At 49.8% G+C, this 11,441-nt stretch overlaps 1 protein-coding gene across 1 annotated transcript; it reads right to left on the bottom strand.

The window, feature by feature from the left end:
- Positions 1 to 6: 6 nt before the first annotated feature.
- Positions 7 to 5,287, bottom strand: TUBB1 (tubulin, beta 1 class VI). Its single transcript, XM_010841851.1, has 4 exons — positions 5,049 to 5,287; positions 2,125 to 2,233; positions 1,349 to 1,459; positions 7 to 1,212 (listed from the first exon to the last, which is right to left on the bottom strand). The coding sequence occupies exons 1-4, from the start codon at positions 5,103 to 5,105 to the stop codon at positions 137 to 139; spliced, it is 1,353 nt and encodes a 450-aa protein (XP_010840153.1). The 5' UTR covers positions 5,106 to 5,287; the 3' UTR covers positions 7 to 136.
- Positions 5,288 to 11,441: the final 6,154 nt, after the last annotated feature.

The following is an 11,441-nucleotide window of genomic DNA, read 5'->3' as shown; positions in this document are numbered from 1 at the left end:
ATCAAAGCTAAGGCTGAGTGGCTGCAGGTGGGTCTCTGTGTCGCAGTACAGAATCGGCCTGCCTTCCCAGGGGTGACTTGCTCATCCTAATAGAAAGCGCTCCGGAAGAGCCAGCCTCAGGCAGGGCCTCTCGCAGTTAATGTTCCTTATCTGCCGGTTCCACTTCTGCTTCCCCCCCGATCTCCTCCTCTTCCACATCTGCTCTGGCATCTTGAAACTGTTGGTATTCGGACACCAAATCCTGGATGTTACTCTCAGCTTCAGTAAACTCGTTGATGTCCATCCCCTCACCGGTGTACCAGTGCACGAAGGCCTTCCTCTTGAACATGGCCGAGAAATGCTCGGAAATCCTGCCGAACAGCTCCTGGATGGCTGTGTTGTTGCCGATGAAGGTGGCCGCCATGCTCAGCCCCCGGGGCGGGATGTCGCACACGGCCACCTTGACGTTGTTGGGGATCCACTCCACGAAGCAGCTGCTGTTCCTGGTCTGCACGTTGAGCAGCTGCTCGTCCACCTCCTTCGTGGACATCCGGCCCCGGAAGATGCAGGCCACGGTGAGGTAGCGGCCGCGGCGGGGGTCGCAGGCAGCCATGGTGTTGCGGGCGTCAAACATCTGCTGGGTGAGCTCGGGCACCGTCAGTGCCCGGTACTGCTGGCTGCCCCGGCTGGTTAGCGGGGCAAAGCCGGGCATGAAGAAGTGCAGGCGCGGGAAGGGCACCATGTTCACGGCCAGCTTACGCAGGTCAGCATTGAGCTGGCCCGGGAAGCGCAGAGAGGTAGTGATGCCGCTCATGGTGAGGGACACCAGGTGGTTGAGGTCCCCGTAGGTGGGCGTGCTGAGCCGCAGCGTGCGGAAGCAGATGTCGTAGAGCGCCTCGTTGTCGATGCAGAAGCAGGCGTCAGAGTTGAGCACAAGCTGGTGCAGCGCCAGCACGGCATTGTAGGGCTCCACCACAGTGTCCGACACCTTTGGTGAGGGCATCACGCTGAACGAGTTCAGGATGCGGTCGGGGTACTCCTCGCGGATCTTGCCCAGCAGCAGTGTGCCCATCCCTGACCCCGTGCCCCCACCCAGCGAATGCACTAGCTGGAAGCCCTGCAGGCAGTCGCAGTTCTCGGCCTCGGTGCGCACTGCGTCCAGCACTCTGTCCACCAGCTCGGCGCCCTCTGTGTAGTAGCCCTTCGCCCAGTTGTTACCGGCCCCAGAGTTACCTGTGGGCACAGGGGACTCGGTCACACCCCTCTCCACCCCCACCCCCCCAGGACCGGGCATGGGGGCTGGGGAGGATGCACACCTCCAGGAGGCACTCTTGCTCTCTCCCCGGTGGAACCTTCCAGAAAAACCTACCGTGGACAAAGCTGTCCGGTTGGAAGAGGGCCCCCACTCGGCTGGATCGGATGCTGTCCATGGTCCCGGGTTCCAGATCCACCAAGACTGCTCGGGGCACATACTTCTTACCTGCATAGAAAGATATGAAGTTAGCAAACTTCTAACTTATTTTTCTGAAGGTTCATGTTTCATCAAAGTAGAACCTGGGTGAGGGGGAAAAGTCCTTCTAGAAAGTGTCTTGGGTAGATAGACTGGCAGTGATAGCTTAGACCCCGACAACAATCACAGAAATCTGTAAAAAGCTTCAGAAATCACTTCTTCCACCATTGTCCATTTTGTTTGTTCTCTTGCCAGTGATGAGGATTTTGTTCCTATTGGAACTGACTCTACTTTGTATTTAAAAACCAGAAAGGGAAAGTTCTCTGGCTGTGCAGTGGTTAGGACTCTGCAGTCTCACTGCCCAGGGCCCAGGTTCAATCCCTGGACCGGAAACTGAGATCCCACAAGCCACATAGCATGGCAAATAATAATAATAATAATAATAATAATTAAAAAATAAAAACCAGAAAAGGAAGATAAGGGAAAAAATAAAATAATAAAAACCAGAAAGGAAGGTCAGGGTCTAAACAGTCTGTGTTGGCAGCGTGGCCCTCCAGTGACCAGAGACAGCCTTGCCAGGGCTACCCTTTGTAGCTCTCAGAACATCACCCGCCTGTCCCTCTGGTCTCGCAGGCCCTCCTGTCTCTGCTGTGTCCCCGGGGCTGGTGACCGAGGCCAACAGTGCGGCGTCCTACCATGGGCCTCATTGTAGTACACGCTGATCCTCTCCAGCTGCAGAGCGCTGTCCCCGCAGTAGCTCCCGGCCCAGTCTATCCCATGCTCCTCTCCAATCACCTCCCAGAACTGAAAGCAGAAGGAGAGAAGGTCAGTGTGCAGAGGGATCCTGCTGAAGGCCACGTTGGAGCCGGCAGATTGAGCAGAAAGACAGGAAGCAAGGGCTCTGGGTCCGCTTTCCTCCCTGAGATTTATCACTGGGGCCCTTTTCCCACCTGCCCGCCCATTCCTAAATTTATGCTTTGTCCCAGCTGCTAGCCATGAAGATGAAGACTGCATTTTATATCCACCTGAACTGCTTCAATACAACACATAAAATGTCAAATTGGATTTCGTTTTTGTGAAATTCAGGCCCTTGTATACATTAATGCTGTTCTTTTAGAATTTCACATCAGACAGTGTATCTCTACACTTGCATCCTTACAATGCATCCAGATAGCAGAGTATAGATCCCATTAAGTGAAAATAAACTGAATTCTTATCTGACTGCACAATAACATCTCATTCCACTTTGCGGATTTATTTTCATGCAGTTTTTCCCAAAAGCCCATCACGAGGACACCTATGCATGCTTTTAAACAGCGCGCATTTTGGATGATCAGATATGACCTCAATTCAAAATTATGCATAGCCATTTTCTGGTAACTATTTGAAACATATTATACCTTCAGTCACATACACATATTATTTATATAGATATGTGCCAGGCTTTTATGGATACAGTTACTGAAATGGCCCCTTTTCATTACCCTGGAGAAGCACAAATATACATGAAAATGTATTCGTTTATGTTCAATCCCCAAGGCTGTTTTTCTAACCACATTTATGAATGATAGCTCTGCTTGGCCTTGATCTTATTAATATAAGACTCTGTTTTATAGTAAATTATCAGCAGAAAAAAAAGAAAGTTCTCTGAAACCACAAATTAAATGTCTTGTTTATACTTATGGATGATTCACATTGCTGTATGGCAGAAACCAACACAACACTGTAAAGCAATTATCCTCCAATTAAAAGTTTTTTTAAATACCAAAAAATAAAATCAGGAGTGAGACTAAAAAAAAAATATGGCTTAAAAGTTCTTATGGCCCCAAATAATAAGTTTTTGCTGGGTCTTTAACCATTAGGCAGCACATTTCTGGACCCAGAGCTGAGACCCTGCCTAGACCCTGCACTCCCTGCCTGGATCCTATCTTCACCTTATCTTCCAAATTCAGAGCAGTAAGGGCCCATGCCTCCCTTCTCTGTGTGTTTTAATTTTGAACGTCTTATCACTCCATCAAGGAAGGATGACATCTTCCTTGTAAGCGGTCATTTTCTTTGCCCCGGGTTTTAAACACCTGTATTAAAAGACTTTCATTTTTTCCATAGCTGCGTTAGTTACAGTAGCCAAAATTTGGAAACAATCCAGCTGCCCATGGACAGATGACTGAATAAACAAATGTGATCTATCTATACAGCTGGATTGTTATTCAGCCTTAAAAAGGAAGGAAATTCTGACATGTGCTACAACAGGGATGGACCCTGAGGACACTATGCTATGTGAAACAGGCCACTCACAAAAGGCCAAATACTGTTATATGTTCATGAAATTCATAGAGACAGAAAGTAGAATAGCAGGTGCCAGGAGCAGGGGAGAGGAATGGGGAGGCAGTGTTTAATGGTGTGCACCAAATTTCAGTTTTGCAAGAAAAAAGGATTTTAAATTCAGTTTATCAAGAAAAGCATTTTGGAGATTGGAGACATGACAGTGTGAATGTACTTAACACTACTGAAGTAGATACTTAAACATGGTTACAGATGGTAAATTTTACATCATCTTATCACATATAAACTTTCAAGTTGTAATGCAATAAAGTTTTTAATGTAATTCATACTAGTAGAAGTAATTTCAAAATAGTAAAGAGAATAATCAGACAGCTGTTTCATAGTAGAACCGATCACTTTAAAATTAGAGTTGAAGAGGGCTGCCCTGGCGGTCCAGTGGTTAAGAATCCACCTTGAAATGCAAGGAACACCGACTCGATCCCTAGTCTGAGAGGATCCCACATCCCATGGAGCAACTAAGCCTGTGAGCCGCAACTACTGAAGCCCAGGCTCCCAAGAGCCCATCCTCTGAAACGAGAGAAGCCACTGCAATGAGAAGCTTCCCCCATCCAGCCCTACTGCAATGAAGAGTGGCCACTGCTGGACACAACTAGAGAAAACCCATGTGCAGCAGCAAAGACCCACCACAGCCAAAAATAAATAAATAAATCTTTAAAAAAATAAATTTTTAAAACTTAGACTTGGAGGTATTGGGCTCTGGTATCTGTTTTTTAGCATTGGTCAATAGAACCAAGTACTTTTTAGAAAAATGTGATGGAGGAGGAGAAAAACTTATATCACAAAGGATATATTTTAATTATTTCTGCTGCTAAACCCCAAAAATTTTAGGTTTACCACTTTGATTTCTGGTTGCATTCAAAATAAAATAGTAGTTGATCTTTTTAAACTGGAACATAAATACAGGAGGGGAGGGAAAGCTATCTTAGTGGTACAGTGGAAAAATTTTCCCAAGAAATTTTGGAAAACTATTTTGAGACAAAATTACTGGTTTTAGATATGAACGCAGAGGTGATCAAAGTAAAAATGATTGACAGGTGTTTTATACACACAGAACTGTCCACAGAATTAACAGGAGTTAGATTTACCCTTTAAGCCTTTTCCTATGCCCTCAGTCTCTTTAACCACTAAAGGCGTCATTTGACATCAGTAAGTCAGACACTGGACAAGTGCATGGATCTGCTGGGCTCAGGTCCTCCCTGCTACCTTAGAGGCTTTTCTGAGCTGGCTATGCTATGGATCATGGACAGGCCAACACTAGTAACTGGACATTCCTTACCTTGGCTCCCATCTGGTTGCCACACTGGCCAATCTGGATGTGTACAATCTCACGCATCCTTGCTCTGCACCCAAGGATCAGACCTGCCTGGAGCGAGTCCCCAGTCTGGGAGAGCTGCTGGTCACCGCCACAAGCCTTACACAACTCTGGTCATCGCAGTGACAGGACCCACTGACCAGGCTGCCTCCCGCAGTGACCCAAGGGTGTGTCCAGCCTGGAGGCCCAGCCCCTGCCCCTCTCTGCTCTGTCATCCTTGTGAAGGGGGAGTTCTTCCTCTCCCAACACGGAATATTGCCCGATCATTTCCTAGAGTTCAAGACCAAAGGCTGCTGTTGTGTGCGCTGCCTACAAGACTGGCACCAGGCCTCGGCATTGCATGGTAGACTCTGGGCACCAGCACTGGCTCTGGGCCCCCAGTTGGTCAGACTCCTAGCTCACTGGGGCGACCAGGACCACCTCCAGAGACCTTTCCCACCCAAGCCAGTTGTATTATTAGAAATCCATTTGTCTAAATGCATCGCATGACAGATGAGTCCACAAATTCCAGAGTATGAAGTGGCTTCACTACAGCCATACATACAACCAATTAGACATCGCCCCATCCTCCCTCTAGACTTGCCATGGCTCCCTCTTCTTCAGCTGTGCTTTTTCTAAAAGCCACTGATGGTGCTGAGGTGGAACATAGATGGACAGTTCTTATTTTTATGTTGCATATTCTAATGTTAATAGAAAAAAAAAACTTGCTAAGTCATTCAGTCGTGTCCAATTCTTTGCAACGCTATGGACTGTAGGCCACCAGGATCCTCTGTCCATGACGATTCTCCAGGCAAGAATACTGGAGTGGGTTGCCATGCCCTTCTCCAGGGGATTTTCCCGACCCAGGGATCGAACCTAGTCTCTTATGTCTCCCCAGGTTCTTTACCACTAGCGCCACCTGGGAAGCCCAATAGTAGAATGATAATAAGAGAAAGTTTGCTTTTTCAGCTTGGCCAAATTTGTATGGGTGACATGTTCTTGGGAGTTTGGGAAACCAGAATGGAGACATAAGATCTAAACTCTCCAGCTTGCCATCAAGGCCTTTGCTAACCTGGCTCCAGGCTTCCATCTCAGCATCCCCTCGAGACTTTGGTCTTGCATGGTCAGGGTTCTGGAATATTCCCTCCTCCACACTGGGCCGTGGGGTTTTCAGCCCACGACTGCTGTCCCCCAGCACATTGTTCATACTGGCGGTCACTCGCCCCTCCCTGACATGACAAGGCCCCCTTTAACATAAAAGCCTGTGACTGCCCCACCCACCTTTCTGCCCAGGACACAGCCTGGCTGTCCCTTTGCACTGCCCCCCCAACTCTGCTCTGTTGCCCCTTTGCTCTCGTCATGGGGGTCTCAGTGACTTTGGTTCCTTTACCAAACGATGAAGTCCCTCAGACCCAGAGTCCCAGCCACGTTTCCCTGATACCCAGTGAGGGCCAGCCACACAGGAGATGCTCAGCCCCATGTTCCCAGCAAACGAGGCTCACCACCAGCCCCCTGCCTATCACCTCTCACCCTGCAAGCCCCAGCCTGACCATCAGCTCCTAAACCACATGCCTTCCTACACATTGGGAAACCCCAATGTGAGGTCAGTGACATGAGCAGGGAAGTTATCCCCAGTGGACTTTCTGGGAAAAATAGTCTCCTGTCCTCCCAGGAGGAGTTCAACCACAGAGCGAAGAGCTGAGGCAAACGCTGGGAGGGAAACCCACAGGTAGGGAAGAAGGACTTTGTCCCATGGTGCCCGCCGCAGGCCCACTCCTGTCTGTTGTCCGGTGATCTCACACATCACGTGCAGACTAAAAGCTCCATGACCCTCGGTCAGGTCCTGGACCAGGGAAGAGTTGCTGTAAGGGACACGAAGGAGACACCTGTGGACGTTTGAGCACAGACTGTGTAGATAGGATAATAACATTGCAGCCACCTTCTATTTCCTGAACTTGATCTTGGCCTGGGGACTACGCACATGCAAGCCCTTATTTTCAGTAGACACTTTGAGGTATTCAAGGTCACCAAGCAACTTTCTCTGAAACAGCAGGGCAACAATGACTGAGTAACACTTGGAGAGAGAGGTTAAGCAAACTGGGACGTGTTAAGAGTTAGTGAATCTTTCCAAACTTAGAAATGAGGACTCTTGAGACATGTCTCTTAGTTTGGAAAGTTCTTCCTGCTCCAAGTTGAATGACCACTTCATTCACACCTGCGTCTGCTCCAGACTTGGCTGCCCCCAAGGTAGAGAGGAGACAGTGTAAATCCAAGAGAAGAAATATGCATGTGCTTAGCAGTATTTTTCACAAAGTAAAAAATATACAGCAGGGAGGGATAAATTCAGAAGTTGAATCTTCCTTTTTTTTTTTTTTGGCTGTGCTGTGTCTTAGTTGCCGCATATGAGATTTATTTCCCTGAGCAGAGAGTGAACTCAGGTCCCCCTGCACTGGGAGAGTGGAGTCTTAGCCACTGGACCACCAGGAAGGTCCCAGGGGGTTGGGATTAACAGATAAACACTACTATATATAAAATAAATAACCAAAAGGACCTACTGCACAGCACAGGGAACTCTACCCAATAGTTTGTAATAAACTTTATGGGAAAATAATCTGAAAAAGAATAGATATTTATTAAAAAAATAAAGAATCACTGTGCTAAACACCTGAAACTAACAGAATATAGTTAAATATATATTAAGAAATATATACACACACACACGCACAGAATGAGCCTTTCAGCTCCCATGGAGGTCACCCCACTCCCCTTTACTCCTTCCTCTTCCCTCGGTGCTCCCACCTGCCCTCCCCATCCTCCCCCGGCCTGGCAGGCCCCTGCGTCTCTGAGGCTGGAGCAGGAGACAGACCCTGGGGGGTCAGGGACACCCCCCATTCCGGTGGCCGCAGAGCTTTGGTGGCAGTTTCCAACGCTCAGCCTTGTTTGCTCATCACTTATATTCCTGCCTTATCTCCCCAACAGCCTGAGAGTTGCTGCATCGCTTCACCTTCGAGTCCCCAAAGTGCCTCAGTCAATGTTTGCTGAGTGCAGACCAACAGCTGGGCGAGGGTGAGCAGCCCCACTCAGAAGGGCAAGCTTCCCCACAGCCAATAATGTGTTTATTCAGCAGTGTGTTCTAACGGGCGGGGTGGGACTCTCTCCTCCTTCCCTAGGAGGTGATCCAGGCTGACCGTGTGAACGGTTCCGGGGAACAGGGACGGTACGTGGAGTCAGCACAGACCTACTTTGGAAAGTTACAGGAGGCGGAGGGGGGCAGAGCTGCTGGGAGGGTCTGGGGGTGTCCTCCACCTGCGTTTTCACTCTATGTCGGAGGAATGCAGTCCAGCAAGCTGGGCGCCCCCAGCCTCCACCCTGGAGCACCCTCCTTGGGTCACCTGAGTTTGTCAGAATTCCAGATGAGTGCTTAAAAGGTTTTTCTGTTAATGGTGGCAAAAAGGGGGAAGAAGAGGAACCCTGTTTGCTCTGATTCCGGTGGGGCCAGCGGTGTTTACTCAGCCTGGGTGGCATGAGCTGTCAGGGGTGGGGGCTAGTTGGGGGGGGGCGGATGCCAGGCAGGGAGGCTCGGATTGGGGGCCTACCTCCCTCAAACCTGGAAAGCCCAATAGTGGTCCCAAGGCCTAAGTCTGCGGTAAGAACTGAGCAGCCCTCAACCATTGCACAGGCAGTGTTTTTCGAGTCAGCTTCACATGATGGAAGGCAGCGATGCAACTGACTGTGTAGACGCCACTGTCTCCTGGGCCTGTGTCCTGAGTGCCTACTGTGTGTCTGGCCTGAGCTGCTGAGGGCGCAGGAGTTAGCATGTTGGGGAGCACCAAGAGGCAGGACACGCAGTGGGGCTGACACCAGCCCGTCTCTGCCCCTTTGTCCTTATTTATGAAGGTACCTGCTCCCCTGGGGAACACGCAGCCCTCTGGCTGCCGGGTCATCAAGAGCCAGTGAGGCGGTGGAGACACAGTGGCTTTCTCAGGCCCCTGGGAGTGCCCCCTTCCTGACTCACAGGTGAACAGGCCCCCCTGGGTGACCAAAGGTCTGCACTTCTGCCAGGCAGAAGGTGACCCCTTGCCCTGAAGCACAGCAAGGGATTTAAAGCGACCATCCGTGATGAGTGACAAAGCCATCTTCTCCCCCAGGAAGGGCTGTGACAAAGGCAGGTGACAGTGATAGGCCCTGAACTGAGCTCCGGGGGGGCAGAGGGCAGGCGTCCCCTGCACGCCGGGGGCGACCCCACACACCCGAGGACCCTGGAGATGATTAAGCACCCTCAGGCCAGCCCTTCGTTGTGAGGAACAGCCCTCGACAAGATGCTGTGGCAGAAAGCCCCTTCCTGGATGACACTCGGGTCTATTATGGGAACAGGACCAAGATGATAAGGAAAACCAGTGTCATCAAGAAACCCCACATCAGCTGCTCCCAGACTTCCTGCAGAGGTGACTCCAGTGGTCAGACTGAGCTCTTCGCATCCTCCACTTGGCAAACGAACTTCAAGTAGGAGAAAAACAAAGTTCTCAGAGAATTCATTGATTTCATCCGCCCTGAGCTTCCACTTCTGAGCACATCAAAGTTCCTTGCATAACTTAGAGAAGACTGGTGAATTACAATGTTTGCTTCTGATTCACAGGCAGAAAAATTTCCAAATGTCTTAGTAAGAAAATGACATCTGAGGGGCCATTAGGAGTGACTCAGCGGATGTGGGCAGATCATCAGATGAACTGAGTTCCACTTGCTTGTACTCTCTTCCTCGTGCATTCTCCTACTGTAAAAGAAAGTTCTGGGAGAATGAATAAGTAACTGCAAGAAGAGAAAAAGTAACCAAGAAACTAGTTACTGTTTTTCTTTAAGCCAGGCTGCCCAGCTCCACGGAAGAGTTTGAGACCTTCTCTCCCTTGGGTGCCCCACGCCAATGGCTCCCCATCCCTCTCCAGCCTCAAGTCCAAAATGGGGATGACATGCCATCTCTTAGGTACATTGAGAATCAGCGTCCTGGGCTGTGGCACCTCTTATTTGCAGGAGGAAACACACACACGCTTCCCGTGAGCCATCATGATTCTGAGGTGTACGGAAACATTAACCTTCTCGTTCATATCTCTCCCATCTCCCAAGGTGTGCAGCTCCTGATAAGCCATGTTCAGTGGCAGAAAGAGAGATAAGCACAACACGGATGAAATCAAACAAAAATATATATTTCCTCAAGCCCAGTGTTTGTCCAAGCAACCTCCGCTGTACAAGCCTCAGAAATCTATTTGTTTAGCCAACAAATGTTGGCTGAATACTCTTTGAGGAACTCAGAAGAGCTTGAAGGACCTCAGAAATGTGGGAAATGTGGTTCCTGCTCTCCAGGGAGGAGAGACTCATGTGCCAAACCTCCCTTCCGTGCCCTTTACCAAGTGCTCTGCCACCACCTCTCTTGCTGCACCCACCTCCAGTCAAAGGTCCGTAGAGTCAAAGCTGTGGTTTTCCAGTAGTCATGTACGGATATCACAGTTGAACCATAAAGAAGGCTGAGTGCCAAAGAGTTGATGCTTTCAAGTTGTGGTGCTGGAGAAGACTCTTCAGAGTCCCTTGGACAGAAAGGAGATCAAACCAGTCAGCCCTAAAGGAAATCAACCCTGAATATTCGTTGGAAGGACTGATGCTGAAGCTCCAATACTTTGGCTACCTGATGCGAAGGGCCAACTCATTGGAAAAACCCCGGATGCTGGAAAAGATTGAGGGCAGGAGGGGAAGGGGGGTGTGGACAGAGGATGAGATGGTCAGAAGGCATCACCGACTCAATGGACGTGAATCTGAGCAAGTTCCTGGAGATAGTGAAGGACAGAGGAGCCTGGTGTGCTGCAGTCCATGGGGTCACAAAGAGTCGGACACAACTTAGTGACTGAACAAGTCAGGGGATGATTCTTTCATTTGGCGGAAGAGACTGAAGCTCAGAGAGGGACCTGACTGGTTGACACGTGTTCCAGGATGACACGGCAGAACCAGAGATGGTTCTAAAAAGATGATTCCGGGTATGGAGAGGCAGGTCGGCCAGACAGCCTTTAGCCAGGCCTCCTCCTCACCTCTGGTCCATAACTGGGTCCTGCCAGCGCTGCCACCCATCTCAGCATCTCTCCAGCAGAATCAGTGACCCACCAGCAGCAGCAGCAGCTCTCCTGCCCACAACCGCAATAGCCTCTAACTGACCACCACCCCCCAGCCTTCCATCCTACCATCCTTCCTCCCAGAGGGAGCTCATAGAGCATAAAGACCTCACCACTGCTCCCCAGGAAACCAGCAGCCACCAGGGTAAAACCACCCCTCTCACCGCAGCTGATATATTGTTCCGATTGATGGGGAAACCCCTGGGGTGGGTGGGGAGCAGGGAGG

Source organism: Bison bison, unplaced genomic scaffold (genome assembly GCF_000754665.1).
Source record: "Bison bison bison isolate TAMUID 2011002044 unplaced genomic scaffold, Bison_UMD1.0 scf7180017864167, whole genome shotgun sequence".
NCBI lineage: Eukaryota > Metazoa > Chordata > Mammalia > Artiodactyla > Bovidae > Bison > Bison bison.
This window is presented reverse-complemented; position numbering and strand designations above follow the sequence as displayed.